Below are 27552 nucleotides of genomic sequence, written 5' to 3' on the forward strand. Positions count from 1 at the left end.
GGAGCTCCGTTACCAGCCAAAGACTACATAGACCAGCATGCTTTGCGGGCGGAGTTGAACAAAGCTGTTCTTGAGCACGTCACTTCCATCATGCAACCTGGTCTGCGGCGACTAGTAGAATAGCTCGTGTGGAGGGCGCGGCGCGTGCATAACAGGGTCTCAGGGCCTCCGTGACGTCTCGGGGCCAGCTCTACACAGCTGGTCTTGTGTGGGAGGAGGCTGTGAGGACCCGTGTCCGCTGCTCCCGCGGGGAGGAGTCTCACGACCCAGCTAGGCACTCCAGTCACGTGGAGCCAGCCACCTCAGGGTAGGAAGAATGGGAAAAGTTTTTTTCAGCTTTTTGTGATGTTATTTGTGGTCAAAGAAATGCCTCCTTGAACTTCTTTTTCCTTTTCTTTTTGTTTTTTTCGAGACAGGGTTTCTCTGTGTACTGGCTGTCCTGGACTCACTTGTAAACCAGGCAGTGCTCGAACTCGCAGCTATCCACCAACCTCTGCTGGAATTAAAGGCATGCGCCACCACGCCCGGCCTTTTTTTTTTTTTTTTTAAAGCTTCTTCTAATGAAGGAATTCTTCAAGGTCTTTAAATAGGAGTTTTAGACAAAATTACAAGGGACCCAAATACCGAAACATTAAACAACTGCGTCAGCTTCCTGAGTGAAATGTAGTTTGGGCTGCTTCCTCCCTTGGCTTTTGCAGTTTGTAATATATACCTCTGGTTTAATTGCATGTTGATGGCAAGTGTCATACCTTCACAAAATAAACTGTTCTGTGACGCCTTCCTGAAACTAACAGGGTTCTCGGATCTCCCATGCGTATGCTCCTAGAAACACAAGACTTCTCTGCGTTAGACTTTAACGTAACAATCTCTGTCAGTCCCCACCAGAACAAGCATTACCGTTACTGCACAAAGGAGCTTGCGCTTTGCAGAAGTCTTAGAAACACCTTGCCAAAACATCAATAAAAAACTATTTTGTTGTTCGTTCTACAAATGCCCGGCTGTGTCTAGCCATTGTATGAGCTCATTTGGGAAGCTTTTCATATCATCAAGTCAAGATAAATCCAGTGAGCACTAACAGCCAAGAGCAGCAGGATTTCTCCACAGCCCCAGGCCTCTCAAACCTGATCCACTTAATGTTCTGTTAGTTTGTGTATAAATGGCTTTATGTGCCCATTAAAATCCTTCCTCCCCACAAGAAGTCAAATTTCCCAGATCCCCAGATGCTGTATTTTGTAATGTTAGTCACGGTCAGCAATGTTAGACACTTGTCTTTATTCGGATTTATAAAATAATGTTAATACTAGCCAGGCAGTAGTGGCACATGCAAGTTCCAGGACAGCCAAGGCTGTTACACAGAGAACTCCTGTCTTGGAGGGGAAAAAAAGTTAAATGCTATTAACCATGCTTTAACAGATGTGAAAACTAAAATAATCTACCCAATACTCACAGTTAATCTGTGGTAAAGCTGGAGTTGAAACCTAGAAAGCACAGCTCTGTGCCCACACTCTTTGTTTTGTTTTGGTTTTTGGTTTTTCAAGACAGGGTTTCTCTGTGTAGCCTTGGCTGTCCTGGACTCACTTTGTAGACCAGGCTAGCCTCAAACTCACTGCGATCCGCCTGCCTCTGCCTCCCGAGTGCTCACACTCTTAAGCACGGCTGTTGTAAAAATGTGAGAGACTTTTGAAATTTGTTAGACTGAGGTAGATTTACTTTTCTGTTCAGGAGAGGTTTCCAGAAAGAAACCTCGTAGGATGACAATCTGCCCAAAGCAAGCCGAAATCTGAAAGGACAGAATAAAACATAGTGAATCCACATTCGTTAGCCTATAATTTATGTAAATCTTGAAGAAATAACTTGTGGGATTGGTGGCTTCACTCTTTATTAAAGGCGGGCGGGAGGGAGACTAGTGGGAAAACGTGAGCCTGAGTCTGAGCACTGTCTGACTGCACTGCAGTGCGGCTCTAACGTCATTGGCACGTTTCTGATGGTTCGGGCTTCTTAGCAGGGCCTCAACTCCAGCTCCACCTATGTGGACCGCGGATGAGATTGCTCAGCTGTGCTATGCACACTATAAAGTCCAACTGCCCAAGCAGGGGAAGCCTGAGCCAGACCGTGAGTGGACTTTGTTGGCAGCTGTGGTGAAGATACAGTCTCCAGCTGCCCAGGCTTGTGACACCCCTGAAGAGCAAGTGCAAGGTGAGACCTTTTTATCACGGTAGAACATGCTATTTCAGAGACCGCGCTAGGCTGGGTGTGAATTGTAGTGTTCGGTGTTTTCCCACGACCTCCACCAGGTGGCGCATTACTCCAGGTGGCTGCAAACCTCCCCAAAGGGAACTGTGGTCCTGGTTGAATCCACTTTTGAAAATCATCCTGAGCTCTTATATTTATGGTTGTGAGCCTAGCCTTTAACGGCTGAGCCATCTCTGAGGGCCGGGCGTGGTGGCGCACGCCTTTAATCCCAGCACTCGGGAGGCAGAGGCAGGCGGATTGCTGTGAGTTCGAGGCCAACCTGGTCTACAAAGTGAGTCCAGGACAGTCAAGGCTACACAGAGAAACCCTGTCTCAAAAAACCAAAAAAAAAAAAAAAGAAAGAAAATCATCCTGAGAACAAAGAAATGTGGGCTTATTAAACCTGAACACTAGGAAGCGTTTAGCCTCTGAGAGTTCACTTACTTAATGGTTTGGTTTTCTTCCTCGCAGTGACAAAGGAAGTGGTTTCAATGGGAACAGGAACCAAATGCATAGGCCAGTCCAAGATGAGGAAGAACGGTAAGCAAAGATGGGGCGCTTAACACTTGTCTCTGTGCAGGGCCATGCTGATCTTTACGTCTCCTTGTCAAGGAAAAGAGGCCATACTGGTTGGCGTGGCTGACCCCTCATTTACTACTGGTTGCCCCCCGCCCCCCCAGTTGGAAAACTACTTTTTGTTTTATTTTTTAATTTATTTTTTGGTTTCTCAGTGTAGCCTCAGCTGTCCTGGACTCGTATTATAGACCAGGCTGGCCTCAAACTCACATCAGTCCACCTGCCTCTGCTTCCCGAGTGCTGGGATTAAAGGCGTGCACCACCACCATCCAGCTGTTTGGGTTTGTTTGTTTGGGTTTTTTTTTATAATTTATTTTTTATGTGCATTGGTGTTTTTGCCTACATGTATTTCTGTGTGAGGGTGTCAGATCCTGGAGTTACAGACAGTTGTGAACAGCCATGTAGGTGCTAGGAATTGAACCTGGGTCCTTTGGGAGAGCAGTCCAGTGCTCTTAACCTCTGAGCCACCTCTCCAGCCCCTTGTTTTTGTTTTTTTGACACAGGGTTACTCTGTGTAGACCAGGCTGGCCTTGAACTCACAGAGATCCAACTGCCTCCCTAGTGCTGGGATTACAGGTGTGCACCACCATGCCTGGTCCTGGCAGACAATATTTTCATGTTTAAATCAATGGTTTCCTGAGTTTTTTTGTTGCCACATACCTGAGAGGCATCCAGGCTTAATAGCAGGTAGAGGAAGCAGCCTGAGTGGCTTCTGAAGCCCCAGAAAGCGATCTTGAAGTAAGTAGGCCTTTGACATTGACAGGAATGTGGATGTCCCTTCCACTCTCCTAGCCCTGTCCCCTGTGTATGAGAGAACTCTCTCAGGCCCACTATTGAAATGGGTCACCATGGGCATGAACATGGTACCATGGTATAAAAGATCTTCCATCCCTGATTTACAGACACGAGTTCAGTCTCTAGGTAGCAGAAGCCTGTGAGAAGCTGAGGTTGAATCTAACCTCCAAGGCCTGCCTGGGCTAAAAGGTAGACTTGAAAAAAGGCTTAAGCAGCTTAGTGAAGTAAAAAAAAATGTCTGGGCTGATGGCACATTCCCTTAAGCCCAATACTCAGGAAGCAGTGAGACCCAGGACAGCCAGAGCTTCATGGTGAAACCCTGTCTGTCACCAACCACTCTGAGTTGTCTTCCAGCCTGTACATGTTTATAGTACACACATCATGACACATATGTACAAAGTAACTTAAAATGTAATAAAATTTCTTTTAAAAAAAAAATTCAATCCTTTAAAAAAAAGTTCCTAGAGAACCACTTGCTTGGCTTATTTGGCTTTTCTTTTTGTTTGTTTGTTTAGTATTTTGAGATACGACCTTACTGTGCGGCCTAGGCTTATCTAGAACTTGCTATGTAGTTTAGACTGGCATCTTGTGAGTAAAGGATCCTACATATTTTTGCTTGTTTTTGTTTGTTTGTTTTTGTTTGTTTGAGACAGGGTCTCTCTGTGTAGCCCTGGCTGGCCTAGAGCTCCCTGTGTAGACCAGGCTGGCCTCAGCATCACAGAGACCCCCAGGAGGTAACATGCCATCCCGAGTGCTGGCCCGAGGCACTGCTGCATATTTTACCGGCTCCCCAGATCCCACGTCCCCATTCACCCCATATGTCCTGTCCTTGCCACAGGAGACATCCTCAATGACAGCCATGCTGAGATCATAGCCAGAAGGAGTTTCCAGAGGTAAAGCCATCCTCCCCAACATGTCTGGGGGTGGGTAGGGTTTACATTTCTCATAAGCTCGAAGCTAATGCGGATCATGTCACTCTTAACCACCAGGGTCCAGGCTAGTGGGTCTCAAACTTGGGAATACCTCAGAATCGCCTGCTAAAACCCAGGTTCCTGGGGCCGGAGTATAAACTAGTGATAAAGCGCATGCCTCACACATCAGGCCTCTGGGTTCAAACTCAACACAGGGATGGGAGTGGGGAAGATGGCTGGCCTCCCTCCAGAGGGTCTGACTTTTAAGGACTCTTTTTCTATCATTCTCACAACCCCAGGTCTCTATCAGTCTCAGTGTTCTACTGTAGTCACCCAGCCAGAGAGCTCTGTTTACCACAGAAGTGTATTGTTTGATTTTTATTTTTGTTTTGGTTTGGTTTTGGGGTTTTTTTTGTTTGTTTGTTTGTTTGTTTGGGGGTTTTTTTGTTTTTTTTTTTTTCTGTTTTAATGATTTCCGCAGTGCTGGGAATGAAGCTATGGGTGTGGTATGTGCCCTCAGCATGCATGTCAGGTGCCCTGAGCTGCCAGCAGCCTAGCTCATTCTGATATCTTGCAACCCTCAGATACCTTCTCCATCAGCTCCGGTTGGCAGCCATCCTGAACGAGGACGCTATCTTTGTTCCGGGAACTCAGAGAGGACTGTGGAAGCTCAGACCTGACCTGTCCTTTGTGTTTTTCTCTAGCCACACACCCTGTAAGTACAGTCAAGCCTTAGGAGTCACGTTGCATTGACTGCTTCCTTACGCTTGTCTTGCTCCCTGAGGTACACCTAATGGCAGTGACTGTTATGTACACAACCACATGTCTACTGAGGGACAGCAGGAGGCAGGAGTAGGGCGGTGTGCAGTCTCATGCGATAGTTCTCAAAGTCAAGATTGGGCAGCTGCAAGCTTAGCCCCTACAAAGTACAATATAATTACTGGGATTCAAAAGCCCAAAGTCTTACTACAGTAACTTATCCTAAAGTTCATTTCATTCATTCATCTATTTATTGAACAAATATATACTTCTCTGGGTTTTTTGTTTTTTTCTTTTTTTTTTTTTTTTTTTTTTTTTCTTGAGACAGGTTTTTTTTTTTAAAGATTTATTATTTATTTATTATCATGTATACAGTGCTCTGCCTGCATGTACACCTGCATGCCAGAAGAGGGCCTTAGATCACATTATAGATGGTTGTGAGCCACCATGTGGTTGCTGGGAATTGAACTCAGGACCTCTGGAGGAGCAGTCAGTGCCCTTAACCTCTGAGCCATCTCTCCAGCCCCCCAAAACAGGTTGTCTTTTTCATTTATTTATTTAAGAGAGAGAGAGAGAGAGAGGGAGAGAGGGAGAGAGAGAGATTGTGTGTGTGTGTGTGTGTGTGTGTGTGTGTGTGTGTGTGTGTGTACGTGTGCCATTGTACATACATGGAGGTCAGACAACTTGTAGTTCTCTCCTTCCACTAGGTGGGCTCTGAAGGTGGAACTCAGTATATCAGGCTTGGCAGCAAGCACCTTTACATACTGAGCCATCTCCTTGGCGTAGACAGGTTTTTGCTAAGTTGTCTTGGCTGGCCTTGAACTCAGTTATGTAGGCCTTGAACTTCAGCAGTCCTTCTGCCTTGTCTCCCAAGTGCTGGGAATGCAGGCATGCTCTACCCGGTGTTTTTGCACTTTTACAATAGTCCTGCTGTTGGTCTGCCTTGCCTTGAACTCCTGAGGTTATGGGAATGTGCCGCCATTTGTGCCTATCATGAACCTGTATTCTCTGTCACAATAGGGATACTAAGTATAAAGCAGTGGAAAAGGATCTGGAGAGAGAACTCAGTGGTAATGCACTTGCTTAACGTAAGTAAAGGCCTGAGGGCTATATCCAGGAAGTCAATCTGCTAACAACTACACAGACCAGTGGCTGTGGCAGCAAACTGCTCTGTGAGCATCTGTGCAAAGCAAGAAAACCCAAGGCTGTGTAGTAGGCAATTCAAAAGTAAAGGTTGTAACAATTCTTGGGTTTTTTTGTTGTTGTTGTTGTTTGGGGTGGGGGGTGAGACAGGGTTTCTCTGTGTAGCCTTGACTGTCCTGGACTCGCTTTGTAGACCAGGCTGGCCTCAGACTTGCAGTGATCCACCTGCCTCTGCCTCCCGAGTGCTGGGATTAAAGGCGTGCGCCACCACACCCAGCTCTAGTCTTTTTTTTTTTAAGTGAGAGGATGGTGATTTGAGGGAGGGTAGAGGTCATTAGTGAGATGTAGACAATGAGTAAAAGTTGAGAAGGACAGTTGCTCAGACTTCGTGATTATATGAGGAGGAGGAAGCAGCAAAGATGGCTTCCAGGTTTCTCCTCAGAGCTTTGGAGGGAGGATGACACTGTGTGCTGAGAAGTGGGAGCAAGAATGACTGTGGGGTGGGTGGCTTAGGTCCTGACTTCCTTTTGTTAACTGTGATCATTGGATTTCGTTTTGTTTTATAAGATCTTCAATAAGCTGGCAGCCCTCTGTCGATCTTAAAAACTCTGGAAATTGTTTTGCTGGAGAAAAAAAAATCTTCAACCAACTGATCTAACCCCCTCTGTTCATGAGTAACCGCTTACAGTGTGGTGCTCCCCTACCCTTGCTTTAGCTGTAGGGAGGAGGAGGAGGCACGCTGCCTAGCAAATGTGACTCCTGCCTGCCTTGACATTTACTTCTCTTCACTAATTAATAATTGGGTGTCTTGGTTAGCTACTTTAGACTCTCGGCTTTTGTGCTCCTAGTAGTGTGAGTCAGCCTCTCGTATCCAGGCACTGTCATGACCACGTCTCTGCGCCTACGGAGTAGGAGGTGGGCCCCTGCGAATTCTCCAGAGCTGCTGTCACTGTCACCTTGTAAGGTCTCTGGAAGGCAGCCAGGCAGGCTCTCCTCTGACATTTCTGCTCTGATTCTCTCTTGCCTTTCCCACTCTCTGGCTATAAAGACTCCAAGCGTACTTTTCACTTAGGCTGTTGTTTGAAGAAATAGCTCCCTTCTCAAGTGAGCGCTGTGCTTTCTCCCGACCTTTGGTTTCCGTGGGCACAGAATAGACAATAAATCCATAAACCAGCACAGGGAGACACTGGCGCTTTTAGAAACACTGGACTTGACTTGCAGTCGAGGCCCAGCCTTTTGTTCATTGGGCCTGAGCTTATCGCCTGCCTGCCTCTTCCTTCATCTCTGTTCAGCAGGGAAAACAAATTGACTTTGGCTTAAGGCCATGATTTTTTTAAGCTTGCATCAGATTGACCTACTCAACTTACTAAAACAGACTTCTAGACCCCACCTTCAGAGTTTCTGCTTTAGCATTGTATATTAGTCCCAGTAATTCACTACACACACATAAAACACACACACAGTGTTAGGGACTGAGCTCGGAATCTCCTGCACGCTGGGCTATCGCTCTACCACTGAGCTATCTCTCCAACCTCACAGTTTGCATTTCTAATTCCCAAGGGACATTATTGTCACTGGTCAGGGAGACTCAGTTTCTGAGAATTACTGGGGAAGGGGTGTCTCTTCATGCAGGTGGGGATGCCTCCATCATTCCAATGCTCGAGTTTGAAGAACAACCTTGCTGTCCCATCGTCAGAAACTGGGCCAACAACTCACCTGTAGGAGAGAGTGATAATCTAGGGGATCCTAAAAATAAGAGCAACTGTGAAGACCCTGACAGTCCCCTAGCCAAGAAGATGAGGTTTGGAACACCTGCCGGGTCGCTCTCCAACTGCGCGGCTCACCACGGGACACAGGAAAGCGGTCCAGTCAAACCAGGTGTCAGCAGCTCTGATCTCACCAAGGAGGGACTGGGCCCTGTCAATGGAATAGCTCCAGGTAGCCTCAGAGTGCTGGACGTACATAGGACGGGCGCCAAGTGTGTCCCTGGAGAAACCGGAGACTTGAGGAAGCCAGGTGCTGCCTACCACCAGGTGGGGCTGCTTCGAACAAAGCCAGGCAGGGGAGACAAGACATGTTCCATGTCCTGCAGTGACAAGATGGCAAGGTGGAATGTCCTTGGATGCCAGGGTGCACTGCTAATGCACTTCCTGGAAAAGCCCATCTACTTGTCAGCTGTGGTCATCGGGAAGTGCCCGTATAGCCAGGAAGCCATGAGGAGAGCACTGACTGGCAGGTAAGAGGCAGCAGTGAGGGTAGGGGAAGGTGTGAAGGAGCCAGAGGCGTCTCCACCAGTACACTCAGCAGATGCATGATTAAGAAAATATAAGTCTTAGGTTTGCATTGTATATACAGTAACTTAAAAAGAAAGGTAGACCAGAAATGCTCTACAGTTGGATATTAAGTGATTTCTTCTGTTAAAAATAGCATTGATGAATATTTAATGTAGAAAGATGTTTATGATGTTTAAAGAGCAATTTAGAAGATGAAGTGAGCTCCATCTTGATCTTAAATTATGTATGTGCACAGAAAGCTGTAGGAGGCGGTATATCGATAATTATCTCTGAGTCACGGTGTAGGGGTTGTTTTTCCTCTTTGTTAATGCTGTACATTGTCATTTTTCTACTGTGTACTTGTACAGTGGGCAGAACAATTGCGAGGGCTGGGGAATGTATCTTAGCTGGACGAGCGCTTACCTGATTGGCATGAAGCCTTAGGTTGAATCTCAGCACTGCATAACACTGGCATGGAGACATAATGCTTCTAACTGTAGCATTAGGGAGGGGAAGCAGGAGGGCCAGAAGTTCAAGGTTACCCTTAGCTACATAGGGAGTTGGAGATCCAGTCTCAAAAAAGCAGGCAAACAAACAATAAGAAACAGTATAATTGCCATTATACTTAACAAAAACAAAAACCTAAACTAATATTAGTTTTAATCCCAGCACTCAGGAAGCTAAAATAGGGGGATCCAAGTTCAAGGCCAGCCTAGGCTACTTAACGAGATTCTAACTGAATCTTGGCAAAATAAACAAAGACCCTGTCTCAAAAGATAAGGTGACTGTACAGCTAGTGGGTGGTACAGTAAGTGAGGCTTAGAGAGGCATCATGGGGACATACAGCCTGGGAGGCAGATTCCAAAACAGAACCTAGTGTTCCCACTGCAAGGCATGTGCCCAAGAGAAGTGAAAATGCACATCCTCACTAAAACATACACACAGCTTATATAGCAGCATGTTGAAATAGCCCCAAATGCAAGCAGCCCAGATCCTTGTCGATGGATACATGAATAAGATGCAGTGTATATCTGGGTGTGGTGACACACATCTTTAGTCCCAGCACTCAGGAGGCAGAGGCAGTTGGATCTCTGTGAGCTCTGAGGCCAGGCTAGCCTACATAGTGAGTCCCAGGACAGCCAGGGCCTCTGGAAGAGCAGAGAGCCATCTCTCCAGCCCAATAATAAATTTTTAAAGTTTTTTGTTGTTGTTCTTGTTTTTTCAAGACAGGGTTTCTCTCTGTGTAGCTTTGGCCATCCTGGAACTCACTCTGTGGACTAGGCTGGCCTCAAACTCACAGAGATCCACCTGCCTCTGCCTCCAAAGTTCTGGGGTTAAAGGCGTGCACCACCACACTCGGCTCAATTTTTTTTTGTTAAGATTTATTTATTTACTATGTCTAGTATGTGGTATTCTGTCTGAATATACACCTGCAGGCCAGAAGAGGGCACCAGATCTCATAGATGGTTGTGAGCCACCATGTGGTTGCTGGGACTTGAACTCAGGACCTTTAGAAGAACAGCCAAGGCTCTTAACCTCTGAGCCATCTCTCTAGCCCCAATTTAAAACTTCTTACTGTGTAGAATCTATTCTGGCATGTTTCACCTCCTACCTCAATAGATTCACTCAGCTACTAGGGCCTCTGACTTTCCTCAGGCCTGGGCTTGCTGAGCTACTGAGAGTCTTTCCCTAGGTGCATCTGAGCTGACCGCGTTTCCCTTATACTCAGGTGTCAGGAAGTCTTGGCTTTGCCCAGAGGCTTTGAAGTTCACCCACTGAAAATACAGCAGTCAGGTTTACTGTTTGAACAGAGCCGCTGTGCAGTGCAAGTGAGAAGAGCTGACGGTGCAGGCCGACTCGTTCCTTGTGGTGCAGGTAAGGGATCCAGGCTAATTTACCCCCAAGTAGCCTCTCCTCTGACAGACTGCACTGGGAGGGTCTGCGATGTGCAAGCCTGAGGACAGTGGTAGTAACTTCAGTGTGTCCTGGGAAGACACCCCGTGAGATCCTGTCCCAGCCTTCTGTATTTTCAGATTAGATGTGGCTATTATGAGAATTAAGAAATTGTGTTAAATTACACACACACACACACACACACACACACACACACACACACTTGCCAACAAAACTGATAGCTCGAGTTTGATTTCTGGAACCCCCATAACGGGAACAAAGACCCCGTCTCCCCTTAGGTCGTCCTCTGACTTCCATGTGTACATCATGACAGACATAAGCCTCTCCCCCCAATAAATAAGTACTGAAATTAATGTAAGCTATAACAGGAATCATGAACCCTTTGACGAAGCAAGCATTAGGTTCAACCTGTTCTGACATCATGTCCAGCTTTCATGTTGCTGTAGAGTCAGAGAAATGTTTTTGTGAAATGTTGGACAAGTTTTATCTTTTTTTTTTTAAGAAAAGATTTATTATATTTATACAGTATTCTGTACCGCATGTGTCTGCACCCCAGAAGAGGGCACCAGATCTCATTATAGATGGTTGTGAGCTACCATGCGGTTGCTGGGAATTGAACTCAGGACCTTTGGAAGAGCAGGCAGTGCTCTTAACCTCTGCGCCATCTCTCCAGCCCCAGGCACTCCTAACATGTCACCCTCCCTCTTTCATTTATGTATATGTTCTCTCCCTCCCTGCGCCCACCCTCTCTGTTTCTCTCTCTGGTTTGTTAGGTGTGGTTCTGGGTTTGGATGCATTTGCTTTTTTGTAGCCTATTGAATCCAATTAGTGCTGACTGTTGAAACATTGTCTCATCTTGGCTGGATGTTTAGCAGGTAACCATAGCTACAGTTGTACAGCAGCCATAACATGTCCAGAGACCAACATTTCACAGCCCTCCTCCCCATCCTCCGGCTCTGTCATTCACTCTGCCTCTTCCGTGATGCTCCCTGAGGCTTGGGAGTCAGGATTGATACATTTGTCCTGTTTAGGGATGGGCACTCAGCAAACACTCTCAGCACATAGACCAATCATGAGTCTGTATTAACTGTGCCCACTGCAGAGAAAACTCCGGTCAAGATTGAGGGCAGCACTGATTTGTGGGTAAATAATGTTTTAACCCCAGAATCCCTCTCTTCATAGCTATCAGCTGGAGTGCTGTTCCTGAGCAGCCTTTGGATGTTACAGCCAATGGTTTTCCACAGGGAACAACAAAGAAAGAAATTGGAAGCCCTCGGGCCAGGTACAGCTTCCCAGGGATGGGGAGAGGGTAGCTATGGACTCATTCCTTCTTTCTCATTTCCCGCAAAGGAAACGACCTGCTCCTCCTCCTCCCTCGCCCTCAGAAATCCCTTATTTGCCACATTTACTTTCTCCATGGATTTCTATCTTCTGGATACTTCCGATAAGTGAAACAGTTTCCTGTGTGGGCCTTTGTGTGTGTCTGGTTCATCCACGTAGCCGTCTCCACAGTTCGCTCATGCAGTGTGCATTGATTCTTCCTTCGTTGTATGGCTAAGTAGAACCCACTGCATAGCTTCATTTGCCTTATTCTCTCATCTACTTTGGGGGTAGTTTGCTTTGGGCTCTTATGGATAGTGCTGGTGTGAACAACTGGGTGCCTATTCTTGTATACTTCCTCTTAGGGTTGTACATAGGAGTAGAAGTGCTGGTCCATGTGGTAACCATATGGATAGCGTGTTAGAAATGAGTGAGCCGTTTTCCTAGCAGCTCTACCAGGGACGGTTCCCAAAAGCAGTATGGAGGAGCTCCAGTTGCCTTGCGTCCTGCCCAACACTTGCGTTTACTGTCTGTTAGGTATGAAGTGCTAGCTCCTTGTTTTCCCTGTATCTCCCAGTGACTAATAGTATGCGCATCTCTTTGTGTGCTTATTAGCCACATGCATATCTTCTTTGGAGAAATATCTGTTGGCGTTCCTTGCCCATATTGAAATTGGTTTGGCCCTACTCTTATTTTTAGATGACATTCATGTATTTGGGGGACCATGTGGATGTCAGAATGCATTTTGTGAGGTTCAGTTCTCCCCTTCCACCACGTGGGTCCCTCAGGTCTGTATGGACCAGGTTGGCCTTGAACACACAGAGATTCCCCCCCACCTAGGTAATATGCCCCCATAATTGGTCCTTTTTACTTTTTAAAAAATATTTTGGTCTGTGATCCCAGCACTTGGTAGGCAGAGGTAGGTGGATCTCTGTGAGTTCGAGGCCAGCTTGGTCTACAAAGCAAGTCCAGGACAGCCAAGGCTACACAAAGAAACCGTGTCTCAAAATACAAAAAAAAAAAAAAAAAGATTTTGGCCTTTCTATTTGTTTGTTTTTCAGACAGGGTTTCTTTGTATAGCCTTGGCTGTCCTAACCCACTCTGTCCTGTCCACCAGGCTGACCTCCTGCCTCTGCCTCCTGAGTGTGCACCACCACAAGCGGCTCTAAGGAGTCTTATGTAATTCAGAGTTACAAACATTTATTCAGTGCTTTTGTTTTGTTTTGTCCTGTCTTGTCCCTGGCCACCATTTGTATTTGTTAAGAGGCCTGAGGGCAGGACCTGTGAACAGAGCAGAGCAGAGGTCAGCACTGCAAGTTTCCTGCTGCACTCTGGCCCCACTCAGCTTCCGTTTGCTGCTTGGCTCATAGAAAGGGTGTTCTTTGCTTAGTCTCACCCTCATATTTCTAAGGCCCAACTCAACACCACTACCTCCTGAATCAAAAGGATCATCTCTGCAGATTCCTGTGGTGCTGTTCTCCAGCCTGTCACAGTGTGTCCGTGCTCCCTGTGTGACCTGGAGTGCCTCACAGTCTAACCCTAGCTCTAGCACTATCTCCAGTGTCTGTGTGGCTTGGGGGCAAGGCCAGCTGCATTGTACTTTCATCTGTACAGTGGCAGTTCGTGGACAGAAGATGTCTTAGTGACTTTTCTACTGCTGTGACAAAGCACCATGACCAAGGCAGCCTACAGAAGGAAGCATTTAATGGAGGCTTACAGTTTCAGAGGCTGAGTCCATGGGGAGTTATTGGCAATAGGCAGGCTGAGAGCATACATCCTTATCTGTAAGTAAGAGGCAGAGAGAGAGAGAGAGAGAGAGAGAGAAGGGCAGATTCTGCAGAAGCTCGAGGATTGGAGGGGCCAGTGTTTAGGTATTTAGGTCCTGGCACCATTTCTCCCAGGGACACCAGGGATTCTCTGAGCTTCCTTGCCAACTATAAACCTGCAAAGCAAGTTGACCAGTGTGAGAACCGGTTGAGGTAGGTATACCTTAAAGGGCATTTTGCTAAAACTGATTTCCCGTTTAGCCATCTACTGATCTCTGTAACATTATTGTGTGCACGAATTAGAGCTCACTATATGTTAAGACCAGCAGCTGCTAGGAGAGGCGGGCTCCTCCCTGCTTGTCCCTGAGTGACTACATTGTGAGGCCACCTCTGGCAAACTCCTCCAGGGATCTCAGATGGCATTATTAGAGTTGCAAGAAGGGAGTATTGACAATGACAGGGGCCACAGAAAAGATGCTCATTTTAGTAATTTTGATTTTTACTCTGCCTCTTATCCTAAAGGAAAAAAAATCATTTATGCCAGTTGAGATACTATAATACCCTGGGAAAAAATCATGAAACAGCTCACTGAATTAAAAAGAAAAGGGTGAACAGGAGTTTTTGTTTGTTTTTTACTTATGTGTGTCTTTTGGGAGGGAGGGTGGACAGGGTTTCTCTGTGTAGCCTTGGCTATCTTGGACTCACTTTGTAGACCAGGCTGGCCTAGAACTCACAGCGATCCGCCTGCCTATGCCTCCCAAGTGCTGGGATTAAAGGCATGCACCGCCACCACCCGGCATATGAAGGACTTTTAAAAAATAAAAAATACAAAAAAAATAAAATAAAATAAAAAAATAAAAATAAATAAAAAATACAGGGAACAAACTAATTAAAGCTCCTGTGCTCTCTCTTGCAGTAATCAGCAATGTTAACAAGGACTGGCCATCTTAGTGCGTGATCCTCTCTGCTGAAACGACCAGGGCTCTTGGAAAGCAGCAGCACCTAGAATAGTCTTGCCATCCTTCCATAGATAATTCCATAGTTTCTACTGGCTATGGCTCTCCCTGATAGGGACATGACTCAGGTGGTTCCTGTGTTCTGCTATAGAATAAGACTTAAGAAAAGGGGCTGGAGAGATGGCTCAGAGGTTAAGAGCACCGGCTGCTCTTCCAGAGGTCCTGAGTTCAATTCCCAGCAACCACATGGTGACTCACAGCCATCTACAGGATCTGTGGCCTGCAGGCATCCATACAGACAAAACACTATACATAATAAATAGAGAAGAGCTTGGTGGCCTACGCCTTTAATCCCAGCACTCCGGAGGCAGAAGCAGGCTGTGAGTTTAAGGCCAGCCTGGACTACAAAGTGAGTCTAGGACAGCCAAAGCTTCGCAGAGAAACCCTGTCTCGAAAACAGACAAACAACCAAAAAAACATAATAAATTTTTAAAAAGATTTATTTATTTGTTATGTATACAGTGCCCAGATCACATTATAGATGGTCATGAACCACCATCTAGTTGCTAGGAATTGAACTCAGGACCTTTGGAAGAGCAGTCAGTGCTCTTAACCACTGAGCCATCTCTCCAGCCTCCAATAATTTTTTTTTAAGGGCTTAAAAAAAAGACTTGCTTCCCAAACAGAGAACGGGTCTCTAGGCATCTACCCTATCCAAGCCAGGGCCATGTACCTGCTACCAATCACCCACCATTGAGCTATACTCCCAGGCTCTAATTTGCTTTGTAGGCATACCTCTTTTTTTAGAGTGGAGACGGAGCTGACTGTATAGCTCAGGGAATTTGCTCCTGAGTGCTGACCACGTGTGTGCAGCATCTTCCCATTACTAATGAGATGACTCAAGCAGAGAACATTCAGAGTTTCCTCTTGGCTCTCCAGGGAACAGGTGTGCTCCCAGGAGGGCGTAGACTCTCCGCGCCGCCTTTGTGCTGTGCCACCGTCATGGTGGTGAATAGCTCCCAGCAGGCCTCCTTCCACCCAGTGAGCTGGTGGCTCGTTAGCCTTGATGTGGACCTGCTCTCCAGGCTGTGGAGCATGACATGGTAGAGTTTCTTGTTCTTGTGAACAAAGTGTTCTGACATGCTTCATCAATACTCAGGAATAAACCAGGCTTCACGGTACATGCTTTTAATCCCAACACTCAGGAGGCAGAAACAGGCAATATTTTTCAGCTGAATTCTTTTTTTTTTTTTTTAATATGCATCATAAATTTTTTTTAGATGTTATGATTTTGATTTTTTTATTAAATACTTTTTATTTTTATATATACATTTATATTATTACACACAATAAACTACTCAGCTGAAGTCTTGACTAGTTAATTAATTTATTAGTCAATGCATATAGACAAATGTTAAAATTATATTTTCAATAAAATTGCTAGGTACATGAAAAATTACCATTTTTGTTGCCTTTAGTGCTCACCCTTTGAATGTGTTCTCTCTAATGTTTAATAGGAGACTTTATTTTATTTTATTTTATTTTATTTACATCCTGACTGCAGTTTCCCCCTCCCTCCTCTCCTCCCAGCCCCTACCCCCACCCCAACCTCTCCTCTGCCTCCAACACCCATCCACTCCTGTTTCCATTCAGGAAAGGGCAGGCCTCCCACGGAAATCAGCCAAACACTGGCATATCAAGATGCAGGAAGAATAGGCACCTGCCCTCATAGTAAGGCTGACAGAGGCAGCCCAGTATGAAGAAAAGGGTCTGCAAAACACAAGAGTCAGAGACAGCCCCTGCTTCCACTGTTAGGAGTCCCTCAAGACCAAGCCACACAACTGTAACATATGTACAGAAAGCCTAGGGGTGACTTTGTCCTCGAATAATAATTTTCTGAGTAGTAATTAATTAACCTGGCCTTTGCCAACACCGATACATGAGCATGTGCCCAGTATTTAGTTGAATGACTTGTTTCAGTCTCAGGAGACTGTCTCAGCTGCAGGGTCTTAGTGGAAGTTTTAACTGTTGGTGCATAGATTCTGCTAGGCCTTCCAACTTTATTCAGGTGGAAAGAAACAAGCTTTTTGATACAAGTTGTTTTGGGTATGTCTTTCTGGTACACATACAGTCACCCAGCATTTAGTTATTTATAGAAGCCTCCTATTTGCAATATTGACTGCCTGCCAGACAAACTGTTTGTATTCTTTATGGCAATAGAAATTAATGATTTTTGGAAATGGTTTGGTGGTTTTTGGTTTTGGTTTTTCGAGACAAGGTCTCTCTGTGTTAGCCTTGGCTGTCCTGGACTCACTTTGTAGACCAGGCTGACCTCGAACTCACAGCGATCCGCCTGCCTCTGCCTCCCGAGTGCTGGGATTACAGGCGTGCGCCACCATACCCGGCTATGTTTTTTGTTTTTTTGAGTGAGTCATTCAAAATAGGGCTTCTCTGTATAGCCTTAGCTGTCCTGGAACTCCCTCTGTGAACCAGGCTGACCTTGAACTCAGAGATTCACCTGAGTTCTTAGAATTAAAAGCATGTACCACCACTGCCTGCCTTTAAGTGAGATATTTGTGTCAAATCCAGGAACCATATATATGGTTACATACATACACACACACACACACACACACCCCTATTCTGTTCTTTTCTATTATTCTGTTTATCCCTATAACAAAACCATACTCTTTATGGTTTTTAGATCCAGTCTCCCCCTTTCCCTCTCTCCACCTCTTCTCTCTGTCCTAGATTGTCTTTGAACTCTGCTCCTCAGCCTGCTGGAATTGTGTATGCACCACTACTCTTGAGTTAAATATATTTATCTCTAGCTTTAAAAAAGATGATATCTGAGCCAGGTGTGATGGCACACATCTGTAATCCCAGCACTCTGGGAGGCAGAGGCAGGTGGATATCTGTGAGTTCGAGTCCAGCCTCGTCTACAAAGCGAGTCCAGGACAGCCAAGGCTACACAGAGAAACCTGTCTGGGGGGGTGGGGGTGGCAGGGATTGACATGGAGAGATAGTTCAGCGGTTAAGAGCACTGGCTGTTCTTCCAAAGGTCCTGAGTTCAATTCCCAGCAACCACATGGTGGCTCACAACCATCTATAATGAGATCTGGTGTTCTCTTCTGGCCTGCAGGTGTACATCCTTCCTTTCTTCCTTTCTTTGGATTTTAGAGACAGGGTTTCTCTGTGTAGTTCTGGCTGTTCTAGACTTACTTTGTAGACCAGGCTGGCCTCAAACTCACAGCAATTCACCTGCCTCTGCCTCCCAAGTGCTAGGATTAAAGGCGTATGCCACCACCTAGGTCTCAGTCTCTCTCTCTCTCTCTCTCTCTCTCTCTCTCTTTCTCTCTCTCTAATTTTATTTTTATTGGGCTGGAAAGATGGCTCAATGATTAAGAGTACTGCCTGCTCTTCCAAAGGCCCCAGGTTCAATTCCCAGTACCCACATGGCAGCTCACAACTGTCTGTAACTCCAAGATCTGACAACCTCACACCAAAGCACATAAATTAAAATTAAATAAAATGTTTTTTTAATTTTTATTTTATGTATATGAGTGTTTTGCTGGAGTGTGTGTATGTGAACCACCTATGTGCAGCTCACACAGAAGCCAGAAGAGAACGTTGCATCCTCTAAAACTGGAGCTGCAAACAGTTGTGAGCCATTCTATGGGTGCTGGGAACTAAACCCAGGTCCTCAGGAAGAACAGCACACAATCTTAACTGCTGAGCCATCTCTCCAGTCTCTCTTTGATTTTTTTTTCCTGTTTGATTTTTTTAAGGTTTATTATTTATTTTTAATTCTTTGTATCTGTGTGTGTTTCTGTTTATATGTGCATGCACATGAGCCCAGGTCCCTGCAGAGGCCAGAAGAGGATAGCAGATCCCCTAGAGCTGTGGGCACCTAATGTAGATGCTGGGGACTAAACTTGGGTCCTCTGCAAGAGTAGCAAATGCTCCTAAGCACTGAGCTGTCTGCCTAGCCCCAGTTTGTTCCTTTTTTCCTCCCCTCCCCCCCCCCCCAGTACTAAAGATCAAACCTAGGGCTTTATACATGTCCAAGGTAAATGCTCAAACCTGAGCAATAGCCCCACCCCTCAATAAGTTTTTATACTTTTATTTTGTTATTTTTAATTATTTATTTTTTATGACTTGCTTACATAAGTCTTTCACATTGCCATTAGTCCTCCTCTATGAAGGTGTGTTAGTTATCTGTCGACGTATAGCCCATTATCTACAAAATGGCAGCCTTAAATAACAATAAACATTCTTCATAATTTCTTCTGATTCAAAATAAAAAAAAATGAACATAATGAGTGATTGTGTCTTGGGATTTGAGAGGTCAGTTATGGCATCTGTGGTTGCAGTCCCCTGAAAACTTGAAGGGGGTTGGGAGGATTTAATTCTAAAATCGCTCAGTCATGTGGCAACAGGTCAGTGTCACTTGCCAGCAGGATATTTCGGTTCCTCACAACACAGATCTCCCTAGAGAGGCAAGGGATGGTGGCCCCTGCCTGGAAACTGAGGCAGGAGGCTCATGACTCAAGCCCAGCCTGGGCAATGTATGTATTAGAGTATACTATAGCAAGACCTTTTGTCAGAGTGGGGGGGAGGGAAGAGGTAGAAGCGGGGGGCACCGCTGAGGAGACCCTGCAGCTCGGTCTACACTTCTAGCAGAGTACAGAGGGGAGGAGGGTCTGGCACACCTGCGCTCTGTGGTGACTCCGATGGTGTCTCCGATGGTGGCCTGGCACATAGTCAGCACTCAGTCATTTTTTTACTTTCTTTTTCTGAACAGATCCCGGATCAGCAAGGTGGAACTCTTCAGATCATTCCAGAAGCTGCTGAGCAGCATTGCGGAAGACAAGCAGCCGGACTCCGTCAGGTGACATGGTCCCTCCCTCCGTCTTCCTGTCTCTAAAGGGCTCTGCTCTGGTTCTGGCTTGTGCGTGGTGAGACCCCTGGCAGGCACCGGGCTCGGCGACCCCGTGGGCCCTCACTGGCCACCCACAGAGACCGGGAACATGTCGGTCTGCGTCAGTGTCTCACCTGGGTTAGAGGAGGAGCTACTCTTGCAGTAAACACAGAAGGTTAAGAGGAAGAAGGTTCCGTTTCAGTTTTACTTACTTACATATTGTTTATTTTGAGCTAGGCTCTCACTGCCAGATTGGCCTGGAACTGAAACTCACTATATAGGACAGCCGCGCTCAACCCCACAGCAGGTCGGCCCCAGCCTCCCAAATGCTCGGACTGCAGGACAGGTCTGTGTGTTTTTTCATCGTGTCATCTGACTGATTGGCTGACTTTATGGTGCTGGCAATGGAACCCAGGGCCTCTGTGGGTAAGCCACACTGTTTTCCAGGACCCTGGGACTCAAGTACAGTTTGAAATTATCCAATTAGTGGATCCTGCCTCTACTAATAAAACAATTGGCTAAAATTAACCTTAAACCTGTGTTTACTGCAAGAAGCACTCTCTCTGTAGAACTGGGGTCTCCTCCCCAGAGGCCTCTGGCCTGCACTCTTCCTCACTCATGTGAATGTGCACACACATGCATACGCACTTAAAAATAATAAGAATAGGGGCTGGTGAGGTGGCTCAGAGCCTAAGTGCACTGGTCACTCATGCTGAGGACCCAGGTTCAACTCCCACTACCCCCATGGCGGCTCACAACCACCTGTACCTCCAACCCCAGGGAATCTTCAGGCTCTCCAGGCCTTCATAGGTACACAGGCACAATGAACGTCGATCTTACACATAAAATAACTAAAATACTTACTAGCAGTAAAGAGCAGGAGTGAAAGCAGGATAAAATTGAATTTGTAAGACAAGTCTCAGCCAGGTGCACGCCTTTAATCCCAGCACTCGGGAGGCAGAGGCAGGCGGATCACTGTGACTTCCAGGCCAGCCTGGTCTACAAAGAGAGTCCAGGACAGTCAAGGCTACACAGAGAAACCCTGTCTCGAAAAACAAACAAACAAAAAAAACCTATCTGATCATACAAGGGCCATACAAAACTAGTGTTCTGTGATTCTATCCTGCTTAAGCATGTATGGCTTTAACATGAACTCCCTGCCGAGTGCTCCCTCTGCCCCTGCTCTGCCTTTCAAAGAGTCTGTGCAGTTGCTCTGAGGGCAAGCACTCCAGTGAGAACTGTGCTTGATGACATGTGTGCATTAGGGCGCAGAAGCTGGACACCTATCAGGACTACAAGGAGGCTGCATCTGCCTACCAGGAAGCCTGGAGCGCACTCCGGAGCGTACAGCCGTTTGCGTCCTGGATCAGAAACCCACCTGACTACCACCAATTTAAATGAAGTCTTTCTGGTATCCGGACCCTTCATACTGACCCACCTCTCCCTTCGTGCTGAGAACAACAACAACTCTGCTTTTCTGGTTGTTAAATAAGAGAAGAAAAGAAACGCCTTCCCCCCAGAGTGCTGCACCTCTTCGATGTCACAGAGATGGAACCCAGAACAGCATGCATCTGTACTCAGTTGGAGTGGCTCCTTGCTCAAATGGCCTCTTGCTGATGACCTCGGTATCTGCCTTCAGATGTGCTCTGTTGGTTCTTTAAACCACAACGTCGGAATTTGGAACATGATGCTTTTAAAGTCATCTGCAGCAGCTCCGGTTTATCTTCTTCCATTGATTTGGCAAGTATGTATTGGGAAGCCGGGCGTGGTGGCGCACACCTTTAATCCCAGCACTTGGGAGGCAGAGGCAGGTGGATCGCTGTGAGTTCGAGGGCAGCCTGGTCTACAAAGTGAGTCTAGGACAGCCAAGGCTACACAGAGAAACCCTGTCTTGAAAAAAATAAAAATGAAAAAAAAAAAGTATGTATTGGGCTGAAATTATACTGGAACGTCTGGAAACTTCCCAGCTTCTCTGCAGCAGTAAACATGTTCCGCATCTCCAGCCTTCCTCTGGGAGCCATCACTTCCCAGTCAGGTATGGCTGAAGTTAACTCTACTCTCAGGCTCAGCGCTGGACTAGCCTTGGAAAGCATAGCTCTCAGACATATCGAGAAAAGGCTTGTTTGTTTGGGGGTGTTTTGCGCCCACACTGTCCTTGACTTTCAGTCCTGCTTCAGCCTTCCACCTACCAAGATTATGGGCGTAAGCCACCGTCATAACTACCCCACGCTATTCTCACTCTCCACCTCCCACCCTCTTCTTCTTGAGACAAGATGCTCCTCTATAGCCCAGGCTGGCCTTGAACTCACTTTGCAGCTTTGGTTCTGATCTTCCTGCCTCTGCCTCCAAGATTCTCCTCTGATCAGTGTTGTGAGAGCCATTATAATCTTGTAACTGCTAGTAGCCGCCATCTTTTCCTACCACACAGAGACAGCCAGCCAAGAATGAAGGCAGCAAAGGAGAAACAGCCAGAACAGCACCCAAACTATGTGAGGCAAATGCCTACTTTTGTTTGTTTTTAATGTATTTATTTCTGGGGGCCCACACACACTATAGTGTATGTGTGGTGGTAAATACCTTGAGCAGTCTCATCAGGTCTTTATTGTTTCAATTAAACCTATCATTTTTTTAAATTTAGTTCCAAAATGCCTTAAATTCCTATAGAAAATAAGCAGCAGACCCAGCAACTAACCTGACTTAACTGTCGTCTAACAGGTAGCTCTCAGGTGACTCCCACCTTGGATAACTGGCTGGAAAATGAAATTCTCCTTGTTGTTGTTCAAGGTCACTACTTTTTATAGGTTTCTGTTTTGGTTTTGGTTTTCTAAAACAAGATTTCTAGGTGTAGCCCTGGTTGTTCTGGAACTAGCTCTGTAGACCAGGCTCTGAGATCCACCAGCCTCCCCAGTGCTGGGATTAAAGGTGTGCACCAACACGCCCAACCTAGTGGCACACTCTTTAATCCCAGCATTTAGAAGGTAGAAGCAGTCAGATCTCTGAGTTCCAAGACAGCCAGGGCCACACAGAAACCCTGTCTTGCCGGGTGTGGTGGCACACACCTTTAATCCCAGCACTTGGGAGGCAGAGGCAGGCGGATTGCTGTGAGTTCAAGGCCAGCCTGGTCTACAAAGTGAGTCTAGGACAGCCAAGACTATACAGAGAGAAACCCTGTCTCGAAAAACCAAAAAAAAAAAAAAAAAAAAAAAACTGTCTTGAAAAACAAGCAATGCTTAGAATCATATGTACACCTTAAAGTCACATCTCTGTAATACTGGCAGGTGCTTGCTTGCTTTTAAACTGTGTCTCATAAAGCCTGGGCTGCCCTCAAACTCCTTTTCTTCCTAAAATCTCAAGCCAGAGACCTGTCCTCTCCAGACAGATATCCCACTTTTCTCTCCTGTTTTCTGCCACCAGCAACACTATGGTATCTGGGCCTGTGCCAGTCTCATGGCCGTAATAGTGTAGAGCCAGAGTGGCTTCATCTGACTTGTGTCTTTCTCATGGTCCTCTCCAGGCGCTGGCTGCAGCAAGCCTGCTCTCTGTGGCAAAGTTAGACGGTATGAGTTGTAAAGATGGAACCAACGCCATTTGGTGTTCAGGGCCTGAGAACTTGACCACCACCACCATCACCACCCCACCCCCGAAGTTTCCAGGGAGAGCCACAAACATACAGCTAGTAACCCTTCCTAGGAGCTTGTACCCAGGGCTGACCAATCAGAGCTACAGGTCACAGTGACCAAAACAAATGAAAATTTCCCTCCTGTAGTCTGGCCCTGGTCTCCTTGCTTAGCCCTGGTCCCCCAGTCAATCGGCTTAAAGGGCAACTTTCCTGTACCCCTCTGACCTATCATAGAACAGCAAGGCTTGGAAACCATCCCTCCCTCCCCTCCCCCCGCTGCAGTTTTTTCCTTTAAAAACCCTGTTCCCCTAGGACTAGGGGCTACCATCTTCCCTCCTCACGAGGGGGCTGGTGGTCCAAGCTCTGAGCTTGACTAATAAATGGGACCCTGTGTCATTTGCATCTGGCTGGTTCCTGGTGGTCTTTGGGGTTTTCACAACTTGGGCATTACACAGTCACATTTCAGGACATTCATGCTTGGTTCCACCCCACTGGGACTCCAAGACCAATGCCAGGTACAGGCCAACCAGCAGGACGGTTTGCCATAATCATCAGAGAAACTAGGAAGAGCAGAAGAAACCTAGGGCCTTCCATGTGCTGAGCAAGTGTTCCACCACTTAGCTGCACTACACCCAGTATTTTTTTTAAGTTAGTGGAAAGGATTTTGTATTTTAAGCTGTTGAAACACTAGACACCTTCAGAAGTGAAGTGCATTCCTAAGTAGGGTCTAAAGTTATGAGTGTGTGTGTGTGTGTGTGTGTGTGTGTGTGTGTGTGTGTGTGTTTTCACATAGTTCGTCCTTCAGGGTGGAGGAATGCCATGGTAAATGCTGTATTTTATGGAGTTCACCAGTGCCAAGCATGAGCTCACTGTCTGAGGAAATGAAGTTACTGTGGAGAAAATGCCCTGGCCGCCACTGCCTTTCTGGAGAAATGTGGTCCCTGTCTGATTTGCTTGTATCTGTGGCCACTGGAAAGCTGCCCCACCCAAGCCTTCATAATTTTGGCCTTAAGACAGTGTCCCAAAGCCAGAGTTTTCCAGTTTTGAAACTCCAGCTCTCTTTTCGCTAGTTAAGTTTTCCAACACCACTTGCCTCCTGTGCCGGTGAGAAAGCCAGAGCTGTCGGGAGCCACACAGTACACAAAGGTCACTGAAGGAGGAAGTGGCCTCCAAACAGAATGTGTGTGTGTGTGTATGTGTGTGTGTGTGTGTGTGTGTGTGTGTGTGTGTTCTTTCCATGGGCCCAAGCAAATCTTCCCATAGGAACTAAGTGTTATCCAGAGGGAGCGGCTAGATTCCGAGAGAGGCAGGAAGCACCCATGCACAGGCACCCAGCCTGAATGCGCCTGGTCTCAGAGCCAGCGAGGCAGAGATCTTACAGTGTCTTCATTTTCTGAACAGAATAGCTCGTTTTATACCTCATTTTGAATCACAGAAAGCCTTGACTTTCTATGTATGTGAATCTCTAAACCTAATTGTTAAAAAAAAAAGGGGGGGGGGAGCAGCAGATAAAGTTAAAGGCCAGATCTCTGGCTTGAAGGCCAGCCTGTTCTACTGAGCTCGTTGCAGGATATCCAGGGCTACACAGAGAAACAGTCTCTTGAAACAACAACAACAAAACTGAAACTAGGCCCGGCGTGGTGGTGCACACCTTTAATCCCAGCACTTGGGAGGCAGAGGCAGGCGGATCGCTGTGAGATGGAGGCTAGCCTGGTCTACAAAGTGAGTCCAGGATAGCCATGGCTACACAGAGAAAGCCTGTCTCCAAAAAAAAAAAAAAAAAAAAAAAAAAACCACAAACCAAACCTGAAACTAAAACAGTGTCTATGATTGGACCAGGCTGCTTCCCTGTAAAGCTGTCTGGGTAGATCCGAAACAACTTTTAGGTACTTTTTGTAGCCCAAAGGAAAGAAGAAAATTAGTCAAGATACTTTAGAGGTATAAGCAAGTAAACCTTTGAATTCAATGATTTTTTTTTAAAGCTGGGGCGAGCACTTGTCACCATCTGTGGATTGCTGCTTTCAGTCTCTGAAAACAAACTAATATGTAGCCTCAAACCAAATGAAAAGGACTATAAATCGGAGTGGGCATGGCCGTGCCTGCTGTGCTAGCTGGATAGGAGGAGGCTCAAGAGAACTCTAGAGGGAAAATGGGCTGTTCTGTTCTTTGGTTGGTTGGTAACTGTCTGGGTTGAGGCCCAGGCTGGCCTGGGAGGACTGATATTCCTACCATAGTTTTCCAAGTGCTGTTCTCACAGAAGTGTGCTGCTAACAGTCTGTGTTCTAACTGAGGTGGTAAGTACAGGAGCGCAGGTCTGTCCTTTTTTTTTTTTAATTTTTTATTTATTTTATGTATACGAGGGCTCTATCTGCATGTACACCTGCACCTTGGAAGAGAGCACTAGAGGGTATAGATGGTTATGAGCCACCATGTGGTTGCTGGTAATTGAACTCAGGACCTCTGGAAGAGCAGACAGTGCTCTTAACCACTGAACCATCTCTCCAGGCCCAAGACCCTGTCTTAAAAACAAGCAAAAAGCCGGACGTAGTGATGCACGCACACCTTTAATCCCAGCACTTGGGAGGCAGAGACAGGCGGATCACTGTGAGTTCCAGGCCAACCTGGTCTACACAGCGAGTCCAGGACAACCAAGGCTACACAGAGAAACCCTATCTTAAAAAAAAACAAGACACACACACACACACAAAAAGCAAATTAAACCTCATAATTGGATGTATAAAGCAGTGAGGAATTTTCTTCAATGTGTTTGTGACATGCCTATGGCCTGTTATAGTAGTGATGGGTAGGGGAGGAACTTTTGTATTAATCTAGCAACCTGGGGACTGTGAGTCTGGATTTGAAATTTTGCCCTTACATAGGTGAACCAGCAGGAGTTCGGAACCAACATTTCAAACCAAGTGTGTTTGGCACTATTTGGTGTCCAAGTGTGACACAGTCTGTGTGGGAGAAACACAGAGGCAGAAAACCATCCAAGTAGGAACCCGAAGTGCCAAATGTTGGTCTAAAGTACATGTTCCTTGAAATTGGTCCCATTCCAATGGGAAGAGCTCACTGTGGAAACAGTGATGGCCATTTGCTCAGGCGGCCAAGAGAATGAAAAGCACATTGAAACGCAGCCGCAGTAGCAGCAGCAGCAGCGTCTCGAAGGTAGAGGCTCCGTGGACCCCTCCGCGGTGAAGCAGGATCACAGAGCAGCCCTCTCCTGGCATCTGCCTCAGCTCAACAACAGGCCTTTATGTGACCCTCCCAGGGAGCCCCTGAGAAAGGGGACCAACAACAGATGCAGGATCAGTCTTGGTTGCCATTTCACTGAGTTAGGTTTTGTTGAGAAAGAAGTGTTTTTGATGATGTCACGGGTCCCTGCTACCTCCACATATTTACACATATCATTGCTCCCACATGAAGTGTTAGCAATTTCCTGGTTTTGGTATTGGTGTATGGACTCTTTTGCCCCCTGGGCAATGACCTTCCCACTGGTATTTTCCTGTAGTAATAATGTGGTTCAGCTACCCTGTGCCACCAGGAATGTCACTCTATATTAGCATCTCAGTAACTTCACTGAGACAGAGACTGGCAGGCAGAGGGTGCAGGGGGTGTGTGAGAGAACAGAATAGACTACAGCCCAGAAGCGCTCTGCTAGGGACATTTATACTACTTTCCAGTTCTACTTGAAAGCACAGCTCTGTTTGGTCTGTGTGTCTGTCTGCTCCAAACCTTTTTTTTTTTTAATTTACTTATGAATGCCTGTCTGCATATATGCCTGAGAGTTAATAGAGGGCATCAGACCCCATTCAGATGGTTGTGAGCCACCAAGTGGTTGCTGGGAATTGAACTCAGGACCTCTAGAAGAGCAGTCTGTGTTCCTTTTGTTTGGTTGGTTTGGTTTTGGTTTTTTTGAGACAAGGTTTCTCTGTGTTAGCCTTGCCTGTCCTGGACTCACTTTGTAGACCAAGCTGGCCTCGAACTCACAGCAGTCCGCCTACCTCTGCCTCCCCGAGTGCCACCACGCCTGGTTGCAGTCTGTGCTCTTAACCACTGAGTTCTCTCTTCAGCTCCTTCCTCCTCCAATTCTTAGGCTGAAATCCTAACTCCCAATTTGATGGTGGTAGCACATGACTGCAACTTTGAGGGTGATCAGGGAGAACATTCAGGAATGGGATTGGTGCTGGGGGTTTTTTGGGGTTTTTGGTTTTGTTTTGTTTTAATGCAGCTGTGGGCACGCCTTTAATCTCTGCAAAGGCAGAGACAGGTGGATCTCTGTGAGGCCAGCCTGGTCCTACAGAGCTCCAGGACAGCCAGGACTACACAAAGAAACACTGTTTCAAATAAATAAAAAGATAAGATCC

At 46.4% G+C, this 27552-nt stretch overlaps 1 protein-coding gene across 6 annotated transcripts; it reads left to right on the forward strand.

Annotated features, from left to right (window-relative positions):
• The first annotated feature begins 174 nt into the window (after window positions 1–174).
• Window positions 175–23587, forward strand: ADAT1 (adenosine deaminase tRNA specific 1). Of its 6 annotated transcripts, XM_084757328.1 has the most exons (11): window positions 184–307; window positions 417–508; window positions 2006–2196; window positions 2704–2772; window positions 4442–4496; window positions 5099–5229; window positions 8049–8652; window positions 10419–10564; window positions 11786–11885; window positions 19450–19536; window positions 19804–20974. In XM_084757328.1, exons 3-11 carry the CDS (start codon window positions 2028–2030, stop codon window positions 19940–19942), a joined length of 1500 nt encoding a protein of 499 aa, XP_084613454.1. In that variant the 5' UTR covers window positions 184–307; window positions 417–508; window positions 2006–2027; the 3' UTR covers window positions 19943–20974. The 6 variants fall into 6 exon arrangements, with proteins under 6 accessions (XP_084613457.1, XP_084613456.1, XP_084613455.1 ...); XM_084757331.1 differs by lacking the exon at window positions 417–508 and having other exon boundaries at window positions 175–307; window positions 2003–2196; window positions 20832–23587; XM_084757330.1 differs by lacking the exon at window positions 417–508 and having other exon boundaries at window positions 175–307; window positions 2003–2196.
• The last annotated feature ends 3965 nt before the right edge of the window (window positions 23588–27552 follow it).

This window comes from Acomys minous (genome assembly GCF_964271855.1).
Source record: "Acomys minous genome assembly, chromosome: 14".
Lineage (NCBI taxonomy): Eukaryota > Metazoa > Chordata > Mammalia > Rodentia > Muridae > Acomys > Acomys minous.

What these genes read in the sequence shown, in the direction of transcription:
- ADAT1 (XM_084757330.1), top strand. Translation starts at nt 2,028, where the DNA reads ATGTGGACCGCGGATGAGATTGCTCAGCTGTGCTATGCACACTATAAA. An exon ending in CCCTGAAGAGCAAGTGCAAG is followed by an intron (nt 2,197 to 2,703) that starts GTGAGACCTTTT and finishes TCTTCCTCGCAG; the next exon opens with TGACAAAGGAAGTGGTTTCA. An exon ending in GCCAGAAGGAGTTTCCAGAG is followed by an intron (nt 4,497 to 5,098) that starts GTAAAGCCATCC and finishes TGCAACCCTCAG; the next exon opens with ATACCTTCTCCATCAGCTCC.